Here is a 24,244-nt window from a genome sequence, read left to right as displayed (position 1 = left end):
TGGCTAATTGGTCTGAGATAAGAGCCAGTTGCCGTTGTTCAGTCATGGGCTCCATTTTCCTCTAATTATCTCCTGCTTTCAGAAGCTGGATTTTTTTTTTTCTTTTACTCTATTACTCACTGCCAGTAAGAAAAACAATTATCACCCTCCCTAACTAAAAGGAAAGAAATCTGCCCACGCTGGGAACTGTCTGGCTTGTCCCTGAGAGAATGTTCTAAAAGCAAGGCTTTTCCCCAGTGATATTCAACATATGTAAAGCATGTTTCTTAATGAATGTTTCCCCCAAATATGAACACTACAAAGCAGCATTTATCCCTGCCCCAATCCCCACCTGGTGAGCAAAATACACAGAGTGACAGAGTAACCAGTCACCAGGTAGCCCTTCTGGACCAGGCTTGGAAAAGCCACACGGAGGCTGTCCAGGGGCCCCAGCGGCCACAGCCAAGCAGACCCACCACCGTTACAGGATGTGCTGGTCTCCTGGACTCGGGCTTCGGGAGGATGCCAGCGAGAGAGAGGCAGGATCAGGACGCCAGCGCTCCCCAGGGGGCACTGACTTTGTGTTCACTGCAGCATCCGTACAGCGACCCTGGGGTCCAGGCAGCTGCACAGAGCTCAGCATAACAGTATAACTGCATACACCCGGCCCTGGGGCTTCTGCTTGAGAGGCGCTGTTCAGAGCACATGCAAGCCTCGGTGGGGAGACAGCTGCTCTGCAGAGAACCAGTGAGGGCCGAAAAAGGTAACCCGAGGAGAAGTTCCTTGTGATTCATGTCAGAGAGAAAACAGCTGACGTGCCCCCAGCAGAAAAGGCACTAAGTTCCGTCCGCAGGGCAGCAGTCCTGACTTCACAGGAATCCACGCGCAGTGCCCTTGGACTTACCACCACATTCAGCAGTCCTCCGTAAGGTCCGATATCGGGCTGCCACAACCCCAAAATGTGTCTGTATCGGTGGAGCACTACAGGAAGAGAGAAAGAGCAGGTCTTTCTTTTAGAGGCAACCAGCCTTCACTTTATAGTAAATCAGAGGAAAGGGTACGAGGAGGGAGAATTATGAAGACATTACGAAGGTTTGTGACAGAGCCTTGTAAACAAATGTGGACGTAAGCAAATCTTACCTACCAGTTTCGAAAGAATTCTAAGATGAAAATGTCTTGGAAAAACATCATAAAACAGACAACTGGGTCATTTTGAACCCCAGCTTCTACACGAGCAGCTCCAATGACAAGGGACTGCTGTCTTGCAAGACAGACTGAGCGCCCCTGGAAAGTGAGGAGCCTCCCGCCCGCTTACACAGCCGAGGAGACGCGGCATTCTTTACCAGGTGGGGGCAGAGTCCAAACCGTCGTGGGACTGTAGATTAAGAAGTTGGGTCATCTTCCTTTTTTTAAGAAAACCACGCTTCTGCACTTTATTTCAAAAGTAATGCATACATATTCATTGAAGACAGCTGGAGAAAAGGAAAGCCAGTGCCAACCTGAAGTCCCACGACACAGAGATGGTAAACATTTTGGAAAATCTCCTTCACTTGATCTCCTTTGCACATGTATTTGTGAACAAATGAGTGGATGGATGATGAATGGGCGACAGACTCCTGGAGGCCCCTGACTGCCAGGTGCAGGGCCTGGGGTCTCTCTGCAGGGAGTATGTGCTGGTTAATTTTATATGCCAACTGGACTGGGCCAGGGGGTGCCCAGACATTTGGTCAAACATGATTCTGGCCAAATTTGGTCAGATCATTTGACAACTACGATTCTGGGTGTCTGTGAGGATTTCTGCAGGAGACGAACATTTCAGTCAGTGGACTGAGTGAAGCAGATTGCCCTGCCCCGTGTGATGGGCCTCATCCAATCAGATGAAGGCCCGAATAGAAAGCTGACCTCCCCACCAGAAAGAGGGAACTCCTCCTGCCTGGCTGCGAGAGCTGAGTCATGCTTTTTTCAAACTTTGAACTCTAACCAAAACATGGGCTCGTCCTGAATAAAATAAAAGGCCAAGCCTCCCAGGAATGAGGGGGAATTTCCTCCTGCCTGACGGCCTTGAGCTGGGTCATTGGTCAGAAGTGGCCTACCCATCTCCTCACCATGTGGTGAGCAATGTGCTACCAAATCCCTCGTAGCTACTAGAGGAACCTGGAGTGCTGCCAGAATCCTAGGTTAGGACCTCAAAACCCAGAGCCCTCGGGTTACACAAAGAGCTATTTGTAAGTTCAAAGTGCGCTCTGACAGCCGCCACCAATTCGCACACAAGGACATGTGTTAGATACGTCATAAGGACATGCATCCCCCATGATGCTCACAATGTCGGACAGACACAGGTTATCAAGAATATCAGACAACATATGGCCTGCTGTTGAGAAAAATATTAATAAACAAACGTGACAACAAAAGCAGCTCATCTGAGGCCACAAAGCTCCTACCAGTCAGAATCTGTAGTCTTAGATGAGGCTGACTTGCTGCTCTCGGGGACAGCATCCTGTCCTCAAGATTGGTGGCCCTTTCTGGTCCAACAAAACACGGCCCAGAGGGTTTCAAGAGACCAGGAGAACACAAGTTCTCAACAGCTCCAGGAAGAGTGCGAGTGGATGAGGGACACAGAAACAGTGCCAAGCACCTCACAAGCCATTCATCATCGCAGACTTTTCTGGAAGGGCTGACGGCTACCGTTAGAGAAAAAATTCTGAGCTGCCCTCCATTAGAACACACTAGGAGCCCTGGAATACTGTACACCTGGGCAGAGGTTTCAAATTAGGGTTGAAATGACTTTCCTTTTTTCATGCATGTGAACTTTTCTCCTGATAGGCATGGAGGTCACAGAACACTCACAGTTGAAATATGTCCACAGAAAAATGCAACCAATGCTTACACGTGGTTACTTCCATTGCATTTTTTGGATCTTCTAAGTTTTCTATAATGACTACTATATTTTTATAACTACACTCAAACCTTACAGGGGATGGCAGTCTCCAATTAGAACAAGCCTGTTCTACGCTGTCAGCTACCAGCAGCTGGGAGACATCACAACATGTGGCTAAAAAGTCCAGATGCTCCGGAAGTCACCTCCTGGACGCGTGGTGAAAAGCCTGGACTCATGACTCTTCCTTATAAGCTACAAAACTTCTGACCACCCCTTGGGGATAAAAAGAACACACCCCCAACATAACTCCAGGCCCAGCCATGGAGCCTCCCAGAGGTAGGTCAGAATTTCTTGATCTCACATATAAATTCAGACAGATTGTTATTCTAGAAGAATCCCGTGACAGATGCATGAAGTAATGAGCCTTTAAGTGCTTGTCCATTTGTATTTTAAAGCCCACGCCAGGCTCTTTCCATCAGCATAGCCATGGCGATGGATCAACTGTTCTCATCAGTAAGCACTACGTCATAGCCTCTCCCACAGGCCTGGAAGAAGGTTCCTTTTCTCACTGACTGCTAAGCAGGGAGGGTGAGTCAGTCTTTGACAAAATGTTCTAGACAGACTACTTCCAAGAGGGTTTGGAAAACAGAATTCATGCCTTCAGACGTGGCCCGCCCCACCCCCTTGGCGCCCAACCACAGCGCCCCCAGCCCCTCCTGACTGCTCACACATACTCCTGACAAGACTCCCTCACCACCAGTCTTCACTTGAGCAGTTCCTCTCTGGGCCTAATGACACAAGCACTGGGGGTGGTGTTAGCGTCGTGCACAGTGCTGAGACACCACCCCAAAGCACGCTGACAAGTCCTAGCATCTCCGCACTGACTCCAGGATGGCCCCCTAAGCAAACCAGTACCAGCGAACATACTGCCCACATGTCCAGAGCCTGGCAGGGGATAGGAGAAATTCCATAAATGACTATTCCTTCTGTTCCAAGTAGGTTTCGTTAGAAATTGTGCACTTATAAGACTCAGAAGTGGGTCTGCTCCACACAGGTGATGCTGACACAGGGCATGCTCAGTGGGGCGGGAGTAGTAGCAAGTAGTGGGGGTGTCCCTGTGCTTCCACAAACATACAAACGGCTTTCAGCATAAGGAGATGTTTCTAACACCTTTCTTGACAACTATAATTCACACTCTCCCTCTCAGCTCAACCTAATAAAAAGCGGAGATAGCCTTAATCAGTGTGGAACACGGCTTCGGAAAATTTCCAGAGCCAATCAAAAGAGGAATCAGGTTCTAAATAGTCACCTGTTTCTACATACTTTTGTCTAGTGCAGGTATATGTGTATGTCGTGTTTTAAAATTCATGTATGCTGTCAAAACGTGATTGACTAACGAAGCCTAGAAATAAACCACTTGCAATAGAAAGGTTTTAAGGCTTCTTTCTACTCTCTCTTCTCAGCCTCAATAAACGATAAGTGTTAAAACGTACACCAACAAAGTGATCTCGCTGGGACGACCCCAAAACCCAAGATGCTGCGGAAACCTGGCCCCTGTGTACAGCTGCCCAGACCACCACTCAGTTGTGATCCTGGCTATTGCCGAGCCACAGAGAACACTGTGGAAAGGTGAAAAGACAGCTCAAAAAGCCAAGGAGATGAGCTCGCACTTCGTACCAAAGCACCCACGTGCTGAATGAGGGGTCCCTCTCCATGCAGCTGCTCGCCGTGCTCCCCCGCCAAAGCCAACGCCAAAGCAGCAGGAGGTACGTACGGCAGGTGTACACATCTCTGTACTCCATGTGCTCGTAATCGGGAAGAATTTTCATGAAACGTCCCGACTTCACGCGAGGGTTTATACCTGAACAGACACAGTAGGGAAAGGGCTAAGGATGATTCCGCTTTCACGACGGTATAAACAGTTTTCATATGACTCAGCACCCTCTCCCTCACCGCCATCACACACGTCCCTTACCTACTCAACCCCGGGTACCTTGGGAGGCAAGCACTCGCCAAAGATGAGAGGCCTGGCTGGAAAGAAAATGTTGGGACATCTCTTCCTTTTACTCAATGGATTCACATCAGAAACTCATGATGGCGGGCAAGCTCCGGACACTGTGCTCACTCGACTCCCTTGAATGCCACATCAACAGAGCTCACTGAGGTGGGAGAGCAGAGGTCGCAATTCGTGGATATTTGGGGTCACGGTTTAGGGACCCCTTTGCCCCAACTAAGATATCCAGCTTGCCCGGTGCATGCCTGGTGTTTTCCTTTGTTTGTTTGTTTTGTTTTTGACTAAGGATGATGTCTGCCAGATCCTAACTCAGACCCTTCACTTCTGAATCGAGGCTGGCCACTCTCACTCTCCCACCTGTGCCGGGAGCTAAGGTTTACTTTCTTCTACCACTTATTCCGGAAGCTAAGTAATTTTCTCCTGCATAAGGCCTCAAAGCAAATTCACAAAATCATTGCCCTGTGAAACCTGCTTTGGCTGGGGCAAATTAAACACTCTGGGATACAAATAACAGATAATATGAATTATTCTCTGGGTTTCCCAACCATTTTCAAGGGGTCAAAATTAGCAGTCAAAAGAAATCTCCAGATAGCCTCCTTTGTCCACGTGACCACACTCTCGACATGCCATGGTCCCTGTCCCCTCTCCCTTGCCCACCTCCAGACTTATTTCTCGCCACACCATCTCCTGCTCCCTGGCAGTCACTACCCACGTGTGGAGGAGACTGTTCCTTGACGTGACTGCTGTCTGTCCTGCAAGCTGGTCCCGAGCCAGAATGGAGGTTGCTTTCTGCAAAGCCCACTTAGAGACCATCTGATCGTAACTGATGGTCGTTCAGACATAAACCCGCACCCCTCCTTTGACTCCTGCTACGTGCTGGTTCCTGGAACAGGTTGTCTTGACCTGCTCAAGCATGTAATTTCCATAGCTGGTAGCATTCACGCACTTGGACCCATGACTGTTCCCCCCACTTTAGCCTGTATAGTTCTTTGGTGCCTGCCACGCATCACGGGGACCGTTTCATCTTACAGCCACCAAGACATGCCTTGTATGTATGTTCCCCTTGGTAAACTCCACCAACTACCAGACTGGAGTGGCCAGCCTCTTCCTTCGCTCTTTTCCCTGCCGTCCACTTAGGGAAGTAGATTTTCAGTCTTGGGACTTCTCCCTAGGTCTGCATGTACAAACACTACCTGCCTGCCCACCTGGGTCCAGATGTCCCCTCTACAGGACAGCTGCCCCCACGGCCCAGCAACCGCCTCCGCCCATGGCTGAGACGAGCTCCACGGGGGCCTTTTTCCCAGAGGTGCTTTCCTCTGGGTATCACAGCTCCTAATGCCTAGCAGGCACGAGTACCTGCCTCCCTCCAAGACGTTATTTTGAGTGCTTACAACTCTTATTAAAGAGAAAGCTGCCTTCATGTTGCTTTCAGATAATATCAAAAGGCCTAACACATCAAAAAAACAATTAAGAGATAAGAATTTGTCTTATTAGATACTGGTAGAAGCCAGCTGGCCATCCACAAAAACCAGGAAATCTTTCTTATGTGTACATACACAGTGATTGTTACAGTGAGAGTTTGGTTCTGACTCTAACACCAATGCCGATAGCAAGAGTGAATTCCTCCGACTCCATGCTCTGGCTGATTTAAGACACTGAGCTCTGGGCAAACAACAGAGGAACCAAAGGTGGAGCCAGGGCCGTGTGGGCTCCCCCAGGATGGGGTACTAAATGACAGATAACAGGGTAGGAGGGGAACGGGGGGAAGAACTAGTTTCCTGCCTCTGGAACTCTGCACTTTGCAGAAAACACCGAGGCTTTGATCTCCACTGAAAGGAAGACAGGAAGGAGTTACACTTTGATGAGACATGACTATTGGGGCCTCCAGACCCACTTCCCCTGGAGAGACACACCCAGAAAGGGAAGTGGAGCAGAGGCTAGAGAAGAAACCAAAATCTGAACGTGCATGGGGAAGGAGGAGTAGGGAGGTCTTGAGCAGATCAGCTTTGCACTGGGGTCCAGGGCCGGAGACGGCAGTGCAGAAGGCAGCAGCCGGGCTGAAAAGGGTGGCTGAGGGCAAGGGTGTGGCCGGAGGCCCGCAGGAGAGGGGGAGTAAAGGGGATGCCAGGAGTTGGCAGAACTGCAGCTGGGAGACGTGGCAGGGCAGAGGGGTCCCAACAGCCACTCCAAGGCTCCCGGAGGCAGGTGGGAGGGGGTGACAGCTTGGAGGGCACAGCCAAGCTACCCGGAATTGTGTATGTTGATGGCACCTGGCTCCTCAGGAAAGAACTTAGAGCCTGTTGATATGAGATCTCCCCAAGTGTGAGCCAATCCTAACCCAGAAACGCTAACCCATCCAACAACCCCAGTCTCCACAGGATCATAGCATGGAGAGGTCTCTGGTGGGACGAGGAAATCACGAGACAATGAATGAGCCTGGATGCAGGGACTGAACACCACCTGTATCTTCCTGCAGAGCCGGCCGCTCTGCGGAAACACCATGCTCTGCCTGTGCAGGGAGCACGGCCAAGGGAAGGCCGGGCACCTCAGAAGGGAACTCTGAGAGGGACAAATCCACAGAAAAGAGGGAACACAGGAAGTGACGCCAACTAGCCCCCAGATCTGAAAGGAAGCTTCCAGCACTCCAGGGCACGTGTGGCAGCCTGGCCCACAGGAAAGCCCTGCTACCTGCCTACTTCTTAATCCTGAAGCACCGTTGGTTCCATGGAGAAGCGGGGCCCTCAGTTCCTGGGTAAGGTGCTTAGCAAGGAGCTTCACCTGCCTAAGTTTTCAATGGAGAACTGGGCGGGCACCATCAGCGTTAACGGGAGCCTTCACAGCCTCGTATGAAGGGACGCGGAGGAAAGGCCAGCTTGGGGCTGGGGAAATGCTGAGCAACAGTTGCTGGTAACTCTGGAAAGCAAAGGAGTGAAGAACAAGAAATGGGGGCCTGGGGGAGTGGACACACCTGCAGGAAACTGAAGGGAAGATGGAGACAAAGGGCTTGAGCCCGGTGTGGGGCCAGAGAAAGGAGTGGGCCCACAGGCAGCCACATTAGCTGAGGGAGCCAACGGGGCCTCAAGGCTTCATTTCCCATTTCCGATCAGCCGTGCAAAGAGCCAATCAGACTACGGGCCCACAGTCCAGAGAAAGGGACGCCCCTGGAAGCACCCCACAGTTGTTCCCTGTGCAGCCATGTTTCTCAAATCTAAAGGTCCTTGGTGCCTAAATCCAGTGATGGGCTGAAAAATAGGCATGCTGACATACCCAGAAAGGGAGAGGTCTCCTCCCCAACTTTAATACTCTTACTACCAGCGCTGTCTGTAATGCCAATTGTGACGTTAAGAAGGTGTCTGAGAATGGAACAGTGGGCTTTGGGTCAAATGTATTATCCACTGTTGATACTCACTGCCTGCTTCTGGAGCAAAGTTAATGATGGACGATTAAAGTAGACTAACTTACGCTTCGCATAGACGTCTCGACAAGACACGCCCGTGATCTCCAGCTTCCGCAAGTTTTCACAAACGCCATACTCTGTAACAAGAAGCATTTGCTGGACATTAGAGTCAAGAAATCACAAAGCAACAGAAACAGACTGAGGGAAGGGAAAGAGGGAGGGGAAAAGGGAGGGAGGGATGTAGGGAGGGACGGAGGGAGGAGGCCTAAGCCTTGGCCTAGTCTTGCTAACCTGATCACACAAACCCACATGCAGACAGTCCTCAGCTTATGAATACAGTGTGGTAAAAACTCAGCGGTCTGCAAAGGATGCACGTTCCTATGGAAATGAGATTGTCATTGGTACCAGGTTCCACAAAGACCTCCTTAACCCGCAGTATGGCTCACCATGCTACTAATTCTATGAAAGAAAGACACAGGTCCTTTCGCTGAAGACCCAGGTGAGACACTGGAAGGAGGAGCTGGCCACTCTGTGTCCTTTTGCACAGGGCTAGCCTAGCCCAGCAGCCAGGGAAAGGGGGTCCTTGATACCCTCCCAGCCTCCCTGTCCTCCCCCCTTGCCTGGCTGACAGCACGCCCTCCTACTTTCTCCTCCCTGTCCCTACTCCATACCCCACAGCAGCTCCACTTTTCAAAATCATCGCCCTAGCACGTCCCAACCCAAACCTCGGGTCCTTCTGTTCAGGTCTGTGAGGTTTCTACAGGAAGCACCGTCATTGAACTAATCCACACTAATACAGCACTGCTCGTTAGCCAAGGCTAATAATGACAAGACCTGACTCGTACCAGCCTTTGTGTGTGCTGGGCACCACGCCAGCTCCTGCCGGGCCCCACAGCACTCCACCCTGCCAGCAGCTCATGAGAGAGGTGCTCCCGTCATCTCCGTTTTAATGACGAGAAAGCAGGGGCAGAGAGGTGGCTGACTTGCATAAAGGAACATGGGCTTGGGACGGGGGGCCCAGAAACAAAGACTGGATGGGAATGCCTCACCGTGGTGAGCACAGCCTTGGCACAAGGGACATGCTCAGCAAATTTGATGAGAAAGACAACAGGGGGCCCCTAGCACCTCACAGGAATAACCACCAAGACTCTCATTCACGGTGCTCATACCAGGTGCAACTGGGGCTTCACAGGGTAGCCTGTAACAAAATCCTGACAACCACCACCTCTAAGACCAGTCATCTGCCCCCATTGCAGGGAGGGAAACTGAGGCTCGGTGAGGTTGGTGACTCAGCAGTCATCTGACACAGGGATTGATGTGATCTGGCCAGGAGCTGCAAAGCACTGTCCACCTCATCTCATTACTCTGATTGTGCCTAAACCCTCCTGAGGTCTGGTCCTTGCAATAGAATGGATGATACTAACCCAAATGCTTCCGTACTGTTAGGATTTTGACAAAGTAAAAGCTCAACATGCACACAGGCGGGAGAAGCTCTGAGGTGCAGTGGTTAGTCCTCTGCAAACCCCTCAGATCAGGCCTGCCCAGGGGCCCCTGCTTTTCCCTACTGCCACTGTTGATGAACAGACGTGACGTGAAAGACCTAAAACCACGGCCTTACTCTTTCTCAGGGAAAAAAACAAAAACAAAACACATCTGTTTTATCCTTCTGTCAAGAATAATGTGGACTCCATTCCAAAGAATTACGCAAGTTACAAGAACGTGTGAGGAACGACGATCACGAATATGCTGTTTGTGAATCTGGGGCGGGGAACATAATGAGGGCATGAAACATGAGTTACCAGCCATGTGGGAGACCAGTTTGTCAAATCCCTGCAGACCACCCCTGGTCGACAGAACAAACTGGAACAACGGGTCTATCCCGCTCTCACTGAGACAAGCTCTGCTCTCTGTTAAATGCTCTTCACACTTTCCTGTGGCTCTGTGATGGCCAAGTGGCTCCCCAAACACCACCAGTCGTTGTCACTACTCTGTCCAGCTCCCCATCAACACACTTTGTTCTTCTTTTGTACAAACGATGAACTTCATTCAAAATTGCTTCCGTGTGGTAAGCGGGGTGCTTTGGTTTGTTTTCTGTGTGGTTCTGAAAGGCCAGCTCCTTTTCTCGGTTCCAGCGTGCCGCCAGTGCATGAAGCAGCCATGGAGGAGCCTCCTTCTTCCTTGGTGACATGGCAGTTTGCTGGCGGGGCGGGGGGTGGGTGTGGGGTCTTCTCCTTTGAAATGCACACAGTTGTAGCATGTGTTAGTACTGCAGGGCAATGGTTACCTACAGGGCAAGACCTGAAAACGCATCCATTTGCGCTCCAGGTGCTGATGGCACCTGCAGTCCAAAGCCAGGCCTCTTGCAAGGCATCGAGATTGTTCCCTGGGCATCCCTCCATGCTCAGACTGTTGAAGTCTGGTGACTTGGTTTACGATTTCTGTGCCTCAGTCCAATGCATACTCTGACCTGCTGGAAACACCCGCTGCCTCTCATTAATCACCTGGATTTCTGAGTGGTTCCAAGGTTTTTGGCTAGGATGACGTAAATCTCTGTATACTCTGTCAACAAATGGTATTGCTAATGTCATGGAGAAGGTGAACTTGCACAACCAGGTAAAACGCCCACAAAATGCCATTAACAATCAGAAGAAAAGCAGAGTTATGATGGAGCTAGTGCTAATGAACACGGCAATCCTTAGTGGGCTTTTCTTCACGTTCCCAAAAGATCACAATAAATTCACCAAAGTAGAATAATGTCATTCTGACGAAACTGTTCCTATAAGAGATGCCTGGTATTTTTCCACATGATGGAAAAATCTTTTTTTTTTTTTTTTTTTTCTTTTTTAAGAGCGGCCAAGAACAATTCGACATCCTCTGATTGTTCTATAAACCTTCCCATAAGTCATCAAGGGAAAATGCCCTGAAAATAGCTTTAAGGCCAGTGTACTTGCCAACACCGTGTGTCCTTCCTTTCAGAAAAACTAACAAGTGTTAACTCCATCCTTCGGCACAGACCCAATCTGAGATGATTAAAAGTTAGCACACCAAACCATGCTGCCTCTGGCTGCTCTTTAAGTATGGGATTTGGTGTTGCAGGCTGTCAATTCAAAAAGTTTCCTTGCTAATCTAGTACATAGGTAATTTATGAAATTCTTTTTTGAAAATGCCCACTCCAAAGATGGTAACAAAGTATTAAAAAGTTGGGAAGGCTGAGGAAAAAATGGGTGAACTGGACTTGAGGAAATTAATAACATTAAATGGTCACACTCTGGAAAACAGTCTGTCAGTTCCTCAAAAAATTAAACACAGAATTACCATATGGTCCAGCCATTATTCTACTTCTGGGTATACACCCAAAAGAATTGAATGCTGGGACTTGAAGAGATATTTGTACACCCATGTTCATGGCGGCATTACTCACAGCAGCCAAAAGGTGGAAGCAACCCAAGTGTCCACTGATGGACAAATGTATAAGCAAAACACGATCCATCCATACAATGGAATATTATTCAGTCTTTAAAAGGCAGGAAATCCTGACACGTGCTACAACATGGACGAACCTTGAGAATATTATGCTGAGTGAGATAAGCCAGACACAAAGGACAAATACTGTATGATTCCATTTACATAAGGCCCCTAGAGGAGTCTAATTCATAGAGACAGAAAAGAGAATGGGGCTTGCCAGGGATTGGGGAAGGGAAAACGGCGAGTTAGTGTTTAATGGGGACAGAGTTTCAGTTTGGGAAGATGAAAAGCGCTATGGAGACGGACCACGGTAATGGTTGCCTAACAATGTAAATGTACTTAAAGCCACTTGACTATACACCTAAAAATGGTGAAAATGGTAAATTTTTTGTATATGTTACTACAATTAAAAAATTAAATTGCCACTTCAAATATTCCAATCAGAAAATTTTCCAAAAGGCGATTTAAAAGATGTTTTGCCGAGAGGAAAACAACAGCTCAGTAGTTTGGCCTGAGTCAAGTCAACACTGAAGCTGCATCTGATTGCCAGGGGCTGCCAACCTCTCATCACTCATTTCCTGTCAACGAGGCCAGTCCTGTGTGATGGGACTTGGCAAAACTTCTCTGTCCCCACAGCACCATTTCTGAAAATGCACAGAAGCTGCTCAGTCTCTATGCATGGGAACGGGTGAACAGTTTTCTCTGTTCTACTCTCTCACCCCCACAGGAGAGCACACCCAACAGGCTCAGCTCTGCTTCCTGGGGCTCCTTCCCCAGAAGAGACCACGGGGTAATGGAGATGGTACCTTTGCCAGTGAGACTGAGATCTGCACACACTTTGCATCGAAACAGAAGGGGACACAGAAATGAAGGTCATTACTCTGGGTACTGCTTCGATATTGGAAACTGCAATTAGAGGGGATTTAGTCTCCGTGTCCCGAGAAACAGCGCTTAGGAAGGAGCGCTGCCACGTTGGAAAGGCATGGTGCTAAGGCACTACCTGAAGCAAGCTGCGGGGCACACAAGGTAAGTTTGGAAAGGGAGGTTCTCTTCTGGTCCTGGAGGGACCTGAATGTCAGAGGCAGGAGTCCACAGGCCACACAGAAGCACTGAAGAGTCGTAGGAAGAAGAGCAGCCTGGACAGGGCCTGTAGGGCGGACTATTAACCTGTGAGTGGAGCCAGCGGAGATGCACCAGGAAACGTGGGGGGGGGGGGGGGGGGCAGTGAGGAGGCCACTGAACCACCAGGTAAGACAGAGGCAGGAGGAGAGGAGGGCGCAACCCAAACCTGGCACCTGGCAAGCAGGAGGGAGCCAGGGAGAAGGGGTGGAGTGTGGACTGAAGAAAGGCGGCTAGCTTGTTTCCTATCTGCTGTAAACTCAGTTTTCTAAATAAAACTAGAAGGTGGTATTGATTGGAAAGACTGCATTTTTGTTTGCATTAAATTAGGGGATAACTATAACCCTTAGTGGAATACGGTTAAAGCTTTTACTTCCTGCTAAAAAAGAAGTCAAGGGCAGTGGGACAGGGAGCAGGTGGGAGGGGACCGCCACCAGGCTGGGGGGAGGAGTCAGGCATCCAGTTCCACACACACCCCCCCAGGTTTCCTGACACAGCTGCTCTGAGGGAATATCCAAAAACACTGCGTAACAACAGAGCCCTGATTTCAAATCCCTGTGTGTTCTCCAGTGGCTGCTTTACTCAGTTATTACTGTAAATGCATCAAATGCCTTTAAAATAATAATAATAATAATAATAATAATAATAATAATAATGTGGCAGATCTAAAAAAACACTCTGCAGCCTGCTCATCTTAGGATGGGAAACAATGTAAAACACCAAAACCTGGACACAGCCCATAGGCGTCTCCTGTAAATACCTAGAACACTTAGGATGCTAAAACTGTTCCCAAGGATAGGTGAAACCACCTACATCATCAATGTGACATTCCCAACCAGTTCCATCCCTGCAAAGACAAACAGTCTAGGTGCCAACAGGAAGCTTGAGAAGCATTGTTCTTCCAGCTAGAGAACTCTAACCCCCATCCGGCTCCCACGAAGGAACCCCCTGGCCAAGGGAGACCCACTCCATCTAAAACCCCGCTGCTATCCCAGACACCTGTTCTTGAGTGCAAGCACACCCGCTCTGTCTCAGCACCCGTTGTAAGACCAGGAGATAAGGCCCGTGAGTCCGACTTTGCAATCATTTCACTCTGGTCCTTTTCTAACATCCCAGACACTTCCCTATTCCCCCACTAATACTAGACAAGCAGGCCTGGTGATCCCAGTGTTACTCTCCATCGCCACTGGGTGGGCAGTGATGGCATCACTGCAAAAGATGCTGACTCATGAGTTTGAAACCCAAGTGATCTCCTGAAAGGGCCTGGTTTTTGGGGGGGACACTTATTCCTCTCCAAAGGCCAAAAGATGTCTTTGTATTTGCATGCCCACCAGAGAGACAAACCCAGATCCTCAAATGCATTACATAACCACTTTATAAATACAGTGGAAACAGAAAAAATGGCAGTGCCTGGACCTCTAACAACCATTCAATTCTTTTTGGCAAAGCACCAGTGTCTGCCCAGTTAAATAGGGCCAGGGGGAAATCTTTACTCAATGCTTTCTGGGTAACAGATTCACTTTCCAGCTCGCTTTTTTAAGGTTTAAAAAAAAAAAAGGGAAGTCTTAAAAATGTTCCCCTAAAAGGCATCGTTTTCCTTTATCCTTTTCTAGTTTGCTCATTGAAAGGACTATGTTTTTGTATAAAGCAACATATGAGATTCAACCTGCAAAAATACAGAGAACTGTAGTCCTTTCAATTAGCAAAGCAGAAAAAAAGAATAAAGATTTTCCCTACAGTTTTGAGATTCTGTTGTATGTCCAGGAAATGGACTGGCTTCCTGTTCTCCTGGTTGACACATGTGTTTCTCTGACCTGGTCAGCTTGTTTATCCAATTGCTGACCCGCCTATCCCACCACCAAAACTGGTGGGCTCAAGAAACATCTGCCTTAAAAAAAAAAGAAAGAAAGAAAAAGAAACATCTGCTTAACAGGAATCAAAAAATTTTCCTCAAGCTAACCTTACAAACAACAGCTTGCCCATTTCACCTCTTCCCGAAATGGCCCTTCCAATTTCAGCCATATTTACCAAAAGCCATATTTCTCATATTTTGCATCAGCTTATCAAACAGAACAGAGATACCATTTTCTTCTGCATGTGAAAACAAGATACTGGTTTTTTTTTAATTAGTTTCAGGTGTACAAAACAATGTAATAGTTAAGATATTTATCATTTATATCCCTCACACAGTGATAACACCCCTCCCCCATCCACTACCCCTCTGACATCGCACACAGCCATTACATTTCCACTGTCTGTATTCCTAATGCTGTACTCCACTTCTTGCAACTATATAAAATTATAGTTGACATTCATTACTGTTCAGCTTCAGCTTCTGGTGTACAGTGTAGTGATCAGGCATCTACATCATTCCTGAGGTGGTCTCCGTAATGAGACAAGTGTCCATTGGATACCCTACACAATCTTTACAACATTATTGATTACATTCCTTAAATTGACTTTTGTATCCCTGTGGCAATCTTGTGGTTACCGATTGTGCTTTCTAATCCCCTCACCTTCCCCCTCATCCTTAGCCCCCGCCCCCATCTAGCAACCCTCAGTTTTTCCTCTATGTCTCTGAGACTGTTTCTGATTAGTTCATTCATTTATTCTTTTCTTTAGATTCCATCAAAATATTGGTTTTTAATTTCCCATTTCTGTCATAAAAATTGCACATTATGGGAAAAAGATATTTCTAATTATAATGGAATTTAAACCCACTTTAGACTTACAACTGATCAAAATATTACACAAATATTATTCCACATGTCATTAAAACACCATCAAGGAAAGACATGGCAAAATAATATACTATTCATTCAAAACCTGACCCTGGCAGGCAAAGAGCTGAATGATATAAAATCTTTGTGACTAAATATTTAGAGTTCAGTGTGGAATGGAAAAATATACATATGAATATTTCCTTTGTTTTTAAATTTATCTTCTGTTATCAATTGAACATTTTGATTTAGAACTACAGTTAATTTTCTCAACTCGTTAGCCTTACTTAGATTTCACGATGTATCGCATAAATGAACAGTGTTAAAATTGGCTGGCATTTGAAAATTCACCAACTAAATGGCGAGGTATTAACCAAAAAAGCCCCGTCAGGGTCAAAGGCAAAACGACATACTTGGCTTCCACCCTGGGTACTCTGAGAAATGATGACTTATTTATAGCCCCACATGCAAGGAACTGCAGGAGGACTGTAGCCAAAGGAATGATGCATCAAAAAGTATTTACCCTCCCTCTACCCGCCCCTACCCGTGAGTCTGGATTTGGTTTGGTTTCTTGTAGGAGGGGAAAATATCACCTATTTGTTATATACTTGCACCAAAACCAGGAACACGTATTTGGCTTCTCAGTAGCAACTTCTTTTCACCTGCCCAGAGAAATACCACTAGAAAATATTTAATCCCACAGCTCCACCATGTACGGGGCTAGAAAGGCCAAAGGTCTATAAAAATAACCAATTACTACTAATTTATTATTGCCAGGACACTGGAAATTGTGAGCTTCTCACCAAACATTATGAGAAGCAACCACATTTTAAATTTCTAGTGTACCTCCCCCTTGCCCCCCAATAATCCTATCATTTTAAGAAGCGCTCTTAAACATGAATGTCTTGTCTGCACCCTGAAAATCAATCATGGCCCAAAATTCTCTGAAGCAGTAACACAGGTGTATGGTATCCTCTTTCCCACTCCCATTTTTCCGTGGCTTTTTTGTTCTGGAAAAATCCAATTATCAAAATACAGAAAGTAAACATGCAAATTTACTAGTCTCACTCACCCTCCCAAAACACTGAAAAACTGAAGCCACCATTATACTCATGTCAGGGCCGAAACTGGAAGCTCTGTTCCAGGAAAACTGATAGGTAGGATGACCCACCTCCTCAATCAGCCTGAGATCCTGCCTCCTGCTCACCAAGGCTGGGAGGGCTTTGGTTTTTACGTACATGGACTTGAATTTGGCCTTATTAACATCCATTATAATCAAATGTTCAGAAAAGATGAAGTTTTAGGGCTCAGAGAAATAGGACTAGACTTGTCTCATAAACAACTATTCTTACATATAATCCAATCACAATTACACTAACTCTACAAGACACCTATGAATACCACATGGGAGATGAGCTGGAAATTAAAGCTACAAGAATGAACTAGTGAAACTGAAGACCTACCTGTTGACCATCTTCATAACCGTGGGATGATTACTTAAACCCAAGTTAAAAATGTATAACTTTGATTAATGCTGTAACTCACTAAAGTTACTGCAAATGAAGTTAAAAAGCAAATGATTCCCTTTATGGTGACGGAAGGAGAACTGACTCTGGGTGGTGAACACCCAATGTGATTTATAGAGGATGTAATATAGAATTGCACACCTGAAATTTACGTAACTTTACTAACAATTGTCACCCCAATAAACTTTAGTTAAAAAAACACACAAAAAAACGGGGGCCAGCCCAGTGGCTCAGGCAGTTGGAGCTCAATGCTCCTAACTCCGAAGGCTGCCGGTTCGATTCCCACATTGGCCAGTGGGCTCTCAACCACAAGGTTGCCAGTTCAATTCCTCGAGTCCCGTAAGGGATGGTGGGCTCCACTCCCTGCAACTAAGATTGAACACGGCACCTTGAGCTGAGCTGCCGCTGAGCTCCCGGATGGCTCAGTTGGTTGGAGCGCATCCTCTCAACCACAAGGTTGCCGGTTCGACTCCCGCAAGGGAAGGTGGGCAGCGCCCCCTGCAACTGGCAACTGGACCTGGAGCTGAGCTGCACCCTCCACAACTAAGACTGAAAGGACAACAACTTGACTTGGAAAAAAGTCCTGGAAGTACATGCTGTTCCCCAATAAAGTCCTGTTAAAAAAAAAAAAAAAAAAAAAAAAAAGCAAATGACTATAAGTGATTAGATAAAGAAGATACAGTACATATATACAATGGACTATACAATGGACTACTATTACTCAGCCATAAAAATTCTTACCACTTGTGACAACATGGATGGACCTGGAGGGTATTATGCTAAGTGAAATAAATCAGACTGAGAAAGATAAACACCACATGATCTCACTTATATGTGGAATCTACAGAACAAAATAAACAAACAAAACAGTAACACACCCATAGATACAGGGAATAAACTTGCCAGAGGGAAGGAGGATTGGGGGTAGGTGAAAAAGGTGAAGGGTTTAAGAAATACAAATTGATAGTTACACAATAGTCATGGGGATGTAAAGCACAGCATAGAGAATATAGTCAGTAATGCTGTAACAACTATGTATAGTGCCAGGTGGGTACTAGACTAATGGAGGGGATCACTGCGTAAATTATACAAATGTCTAACCACTATGCTGTACACCTGGAACTAATACAAAAAAAAATACTGAATGTCAACTGTAACTGAAAAAAAAATTTTTTTAATAAAAATAAAATTTGGGACCATTAAAAAAAAGGACACTCAAAGTCATTATCAAAAACAAAAGCAATGACTCAAATGACTATAGACTACAAACTGTTTTGTAATATATTAAACAGAAATCTATCCAGATTAAGTTAACAAAACCTACAAATCAGTAAGAAAAAAATAATAGAAAAGAAAGAGCAAAGATTAGGGATAAGCAAATAAAAGAAATCCAAATTGCCAATAACTATATTTTTAAAATGTGCAAATTCACTGGGTATCAGGCATATGCAAATTAAAATTAGATGCTGCCTCTCACCCAGACTGGCACAGGTTTTTAAAGATGGATCGTTCACATTAGAGAGAATTTAGCAGATACTGGATTAAATAAGATAACTTAAATTTCCTTGGACCACAAAAGGCAGCTGCACTGTGATGATGCATACTGAGCATTTGTATTTCATCTTTTGTGTGTTGCCTATTTATGCCCTAGTGACAGGTGTGTAAACAGATAAAATCACTCTGAGAAAGAACGGGGCAGCATCTAGTAAAACTGCAAATCTCCAAGCCTACTGCACAGCAACACCATTCCTGGATTATTCCTTGGAGAAATGTTCAAACTATCTGCATCCAAGGAAACACACATCAGATTGTTCACTTTCACACTGGGTATAATGAAAAAAATAAAAATAAGCAAAAGAACAAAAGTGTGGCCTTCAAATTATGACCCACCATGTAACATTTTAAAAGACTGAACCAGACTTTATTGACATGGACAGAACTTAAAAACACGAGTTGACAGGGGCAAAGCAGATGCACAATACTTACAGTATGATATATTTCGAAAAATCAAATCACCACCAAACAATGCTATATATTGGGGGATGTATACAGGTATATGTATATACAAGTAAACTAAATCCACGACAGCGGCTGCTTCTTGGAGTGGGAAGGAGAGTGACGATCAGAAGGGACTTGAGTGTTAGCTGACATGTTTTCTTTAAAAACCAGTAGAAGAACCAAAAGCAAATATGACAAGACTTAACAGTTATTTATTGGGGGTATTTATTAGGAATATGCCTAGTTTTATTATATTTATCTTTCATTTTTTTAATTTCTCAAAATGAAAATTCCCCTAGCAGGTTAGGCCACCTCGGTAAACAAGATGCCTGGATTCCACTGCCATGGTGTCTATTGTCCCAGAAAAGCTGAACAGAGAAATGTAGCAGCGGGAAAAGGACTGAAGAGTCTTCCACGTCTGCTTCTCAACTCTCTACATCTTCATCGGGACTTTTTATATTTCCGTTAGAAATTCTCAGAATTTACCCTGAGCTGTAATTCCAGTTAATTTTACTCTGTGGCATGCCTTTGCGTTTTCTGTTTACACAAAAGTCTTCTGTTACCCTCCACTCCTAGAGCTGAGCTAGCTATAGACCTTACAGTTCCCCAGAGACCGCCACACAGGTTTGGCTGACTGATGGAGAAACTCCTCAAAGCACAATGGAACATCTGTGATAAACCTGGGTCTTACAGGTGTACAAAATGCAAAACAAAGCAAAGGGAAATCACAGAGAAACTGGAACTTTCTTTGCCTCTATTTTAAAATGTCAAAAGAGGGGCGGATGGGTGGCTCAGTTGACTAGAGCTTGAGGTCTGGGCAACAGGGTTGCCAGCTCGATTCCCATATAAGCCAGGGGGCTGCACCTTTCGCAATTAGAATGAAGACAAATGAGCTGCCACTGAGCTGCCACTGAGTTCCCAGGCGGCTGGATGCCTCAGTTGGTTGGAGCACTCAACCACAAGGTTGCCAGTTCGAGTCCCGCAAGGGAAGGTGGGCTGCACCCCCTGCAGATTGAACAACAGCAACTGAACTTGGAGCTGAGCTACGCCCTCCTCAGTAAGATTGAAAGGACAATTTGACTTGGAGCTGATGGGTCCAGGGAAAAACACACTGTTCCCCAGTAAAGTCCTGGAAATACATACTGTTCCCCAATAAAGTCCTGTTCCCCTTCCCCAATAAAATGTTTTAAAAAAGTCAAAAGAAATTTATTTGCCACAAAAATGACAAAAAGTTAATACTGTTAATATTTAAAAAGTGCCTAAAATTTGTAAGACAAAAATAGACTCCCTAAGAGGAAAAGACACACACACACACACACACACACACACACACACACACAAATAGGGAATTCCCAACAGGTGATATAAAAATGGCAAAGAAGCATGATAACTAAACACCTACCATTTAAAGGATGAGGGCTTAGACGCATCATCTCATTTAACCCTGTGGGACAGCCCTTCCCACTAACACTTGGGAAGTGAAGCAGCACGTCCACAATCTCAGCAGATACACAGAGCCTGCCCTGCTGTCTACAAATCCAAAGTACTGGCCATTGAGCTTTACAGCAGAGATGACTGGCTGATCCCCTGGTTGGGGAGGACTGGGGTACAAATTCCAACAACTTGGCAATGGGTATCTAAGGTGTTATCAACGTGCACAACCCCACCTCGGGAAGTGCACACTAAGATGGTAATCTTAGAAGTTCTAAAAGGTACATTTAAATCTCATAAAGTCCTACGAAATGCACAAAGGCAGTCTTGATAGCACTGTTTATGACAAGAAAGAATTGCAAACTTAAAAATCGACCAGTAAGGGACTAGTCTGTGGCATATGTATGCTGTGGAGTAGTATGAAACTCTTTTATATTAAACTGTCTCTAAAAGAATATATACGGTATGATCCCATTTAAGTAAAAACGTGTCCATGACTCTACATGTGTGTATGGAGAGATGTTTCCTAAAATTTTAAGGGTGGCTTATCTTTGATTGTAGGGCTCTCTGATGATTCTTACTTTCATCCTTCTGCTGTTCTGCGTTGTTCAGATTTGTTTCTTACCTATCCTGTTTACCAAACTATGAGAGCTTATTGCACATCAGAGATCTGTCAACGTTTAAACCAGAGAGGCTTGCACTCGGGATTAAGTAAATAACTCCTCCAGGGATTTGTTACAAAACTACTCACTGCCCTCACTACTGCCACCAGCATCCCTGAGGGTGACAGCAACGCCTGCAGCACTGCCCTGCTCCACCCAACTGTCCACAGATCTGGTCCTCCCCTCAAGAGACCCTCCAAACACTCGGCCCCCTCTGCTCCCTAACTACTCAAGCTCACCCTCATTGCTCTCCTCAGCTTCCCCAAAGCCTCATCCCCAGGGCTGGGGAGGGGGTGGGCGCCCACAGAGGTCAGCTAAGTCTCCGACCTAAACCTCCAGGGTCTCGCACCTAAAGGGGCACCCCGCCCCAGTTCGAATCACTCCCCTTGGCTTCGAGGCATCCTGTCCCCGCAGCTGGGGGACCCCTCACCCCTCTCTGAGCACCCCAATGCCCACCAGAAACTCCACCTCGCCCGGACGCCGCGCCCCGAATCTGTGGCGGGGACCCCCGCCCAGCTGGGTCCGCCCCCTGGAGTCCCTGATCTGTGGCAAGTCCACGTCCAGGGGCCATGGGGACCTGAGACCACGAGTCCCTTTTCAGGCCAGAAACACCCGCCCAGCCAGGACCCTGCCCATTGGGCACCCGACCTATGGCAGGTCCCTGTCCAGGGCCCTTGCAGACCTCCGACCGCCTCCGAGGCCGGGACCCCCACTGCCCCGACCACCGTCCAAAGCCCCTCCAGGCCAGTGCCCCCTCCCATGCCCGGACCCCCACTACGGCGCACTCACCCTCGCGGCAACGTCGTCTCCAGATGGTGTCGGTGAGCAGGATGCGCCGGAACTTGGTGCAGACCTGGGCCAGGCTGGGCAGGTCGGTGCCGGGCAGCGAGGCGAAGATCTCCACCAGCAGCTCGGGCGGCAGCTCCAGCAGCGAGCAGCGCGGGGGCGGCGAGGGGCCCGCGCCCCGGCCGCCCTCCGCCCCGCACAGCGCCACCGCACCCGCCTCGATGCACTCCTCCTCTGGGTCCGTGTCCGGCTCGCTGTCGGCCGCCGCCGTCTCGGCTGGGCCCCGGCGCTGCTGGCGGCGCCGGCATCCCCGCGACGGGCCCACGCCGCAGAGGCGAGCGCACACCGCCATGCCAGCCCGAGTGACAGCCGCCGCGCCGCCGCGGCTTGCGCAAGCGCAGCCGTGAGCCAGCCCCGCCCCACAAGAGCCGAGTCACGCCCCCACGCCGCCCGGCCCGGCCCCGCCCACCCGGAGGAAGGTGCGGAGGTCTCGTCCTGGGAAGACCCGCCCTCTGGGGAGAGGGGATCAGCAGGACCCTCTCCGCCAGCCGGGGAAATCCCTGGGCGGCCCTGGTCTCCGCCCGCCTGAGATCTGCGGGCTTCCAGTCCCGCTTCCAGACCGAGCACGGGAAAAGAATGTCACAAACACTGGACTGCCGCTCCTTCCCAACTGAGGAGGCGTGTGTGGGCAACAAAACGACTCCGTGCGGCGTGTGAGGGCGGAACTCCGTCCAGAGTATGGGGCTCATGGCAGTCGCCCCCCACCCTGGAACTCCTTCGGGTGCGTCTGCTGCCCCGCGGATGGCCCCTAAGGACACCCCCACCCAAACCTCTCCCAGGAAGGCCCGAAGGACCACCCCCCAGAACCTCCCTGGAAACCACTCGCAGCCCAGGACTTGCCGGAGGACCTTCCCCAGGAACCACTCCAGGACCATCTCTGAGGAACATCCCCGCCAAGGACGGCCCCGAGGACAGCCCCCCAGAACCTCTCCCAGGACATCCCCCTGAGGACGGCCGCAAGGACTGGCCCCTTGGATTTCCCAAGGACACCCTCCGTGAGGGTGAAGGCTCCAGGGCCGAGCCCCGGGACTGCTTCGCAGAGAAGCCATTGTTTAGGTGGGTGGAGCGAAGCAAACGGTTACAGCCCTCTAAACTACGTAGGTAAGCCAAACAGAACCCTGAAGTGTGCCTATCAGCTTGCTTTTACCTTAAAAGTGACATTCACTCATTTCTGCCCTTCTTGCAGTGAAAAGGGGAGATCGTGCGAGGTGATGAATCCTGTCATCTGCCGTGATCTTGTTGATAAGGAAGAGCTCCCTCACTACAAAAGTTTTAAGCCTCCCTCACTATAGAAATGTTAAGTCTCCCTTTCCCTGGTTTCTTAGCTCCTTAGCCCCTGGCTTTGATTACTCTTCTGATCAGTTTCTGAATCCTACACTAAAGATTGCTCCTCGCCTGCATCACAGGATGTCTCTCCAATAAAGACTTAAAAGCCTGTGACTTCCCAACATCCCTCAGGCCATTCCGGACCCCCCAGGCCAGTATATTTGTTGATTGTAATCACTGAAGCCTAATGTTCTTTCCAACCCATTCTGGGCCCAGCTCCTGGACAACTGATGCCACCTGAATGACTGACTGGTTGAATGGCCACAGGCTCTACAGAGCTAACGGATTTATTAATTAAAAGCTATTTTTCCTCATTCCGGGGCCTTGGGGATACAGAGGACACCCCAGCAAGATTGCCAGCCCCAACCAAAGAAGCCAGGCGGGTTTCGGATCTCGAAACCCCGTCCTCTCATCTGAGATCAGATAGGGAGAGAATTCTGTGAATCCCCCAATAGGTAGGGACAGCTCTACGCCCCTGCCCAGCAGGAAGCAGATACAGAAACACAGACCTCCTGTCCCTCAATTTCCCATAGAGATTTTATAGGGATCACGTCTCTCAAGGGGAAAACCAGGCAGGCAGTTAGATATAGGCATCGGGTCTCTGCATTACCGCCCAAAAGACCTCCCCTCTCTGTCCAAAATTCTCCTTTTCATTGTAAACAAATGAGTACAAGATACCCAACTAGATTAAACGGGCCACTCACACCTGCACAGTCTAATAAGATGAGGTAATAGCCTCCTGCCAATCACAGGTATCAATCAAGTGGTCCCACTGCCCAGAAAGGAACAGCCCATTCTAGAGAAAAATGTCCTCGCCAGTCAGAGCCTTTTCAGCCTCCTTTTGCTCGGCACGCTCCAGCTCCAAACTCTTTGGAGCGCACTT

The 24,244-nt window shown here is 47.9% G+C and overlaps 1 protein-coding gene across 5 annotated transcripts in view; it reads right to left on the bottom strand.

Annotated features, from left to right (window-relative positions):
* Nucleotides 1-22,386, bottom strand: part of FBXO31 (F-box protein 31) — a 34,614-nt gene extending 12,228 nt beyond the window's left edge. The window contains exons 1-5 of one of the 5 annotated variants that reach the window (XM_074314471.1): nucleotides 21,979-22,113; nucleotides 8,560-8,646; nucleotides 8,334-8,405; nucleotides 4,535-4,718; nucleotides 884-960 (exon numbers count right to left, since the gene is read on the bottom strand). In XM_074314471.1, the coding sequence (XP_074170572.1) occupies nucleotides 884-960; nucleotides 4,535-4,646 (189 nt within the window). In that variant the 5' untranslated portion in view covers nucleotides 4,647-4,718; nucleotides 8,334-8,405; nucleotides 8,560-8,646; nucleotides 21,979-22,113. Of the gene's footprint in view, nucleotides 1-883; nucleotides 961-4,534; nucleotides 4,719-8,333; nucleotides 8,406-8,559; nucleotides 8,647-21,978 lie in introns of all 5 variants that reach the window. The other 4 variants (XM_074314472.1, XM_074314469.1, XM_074314473.1 and 1 more) reach the window with 4 other exon arrangements.
* Between the last annotated feature and the right edge of the window lie 1,858 nt (nucleotides 22,387-24,244).

Source organism: Rhinolophus sinicus, linkage group LG11 (genome assembly GCF_036562045.2).
Source record: "Rhinolophus sinicus isolate RSC01 linkage group LG11, ASM3656204v1, whole genome shotgun sequence".
NCBI classification, from domain to species: Eukaryota; Metazoa; Chordata; class Mammalia; order Chiroptera; family Rhinolophidae; genus Rhinolophus; species Rhinolophus sinicus.
The sequence above is the reverse complement of the archived record's forward strand: the minus strand, read 5'-3'. Positions and strand labels throughout refer to the sequence as shown.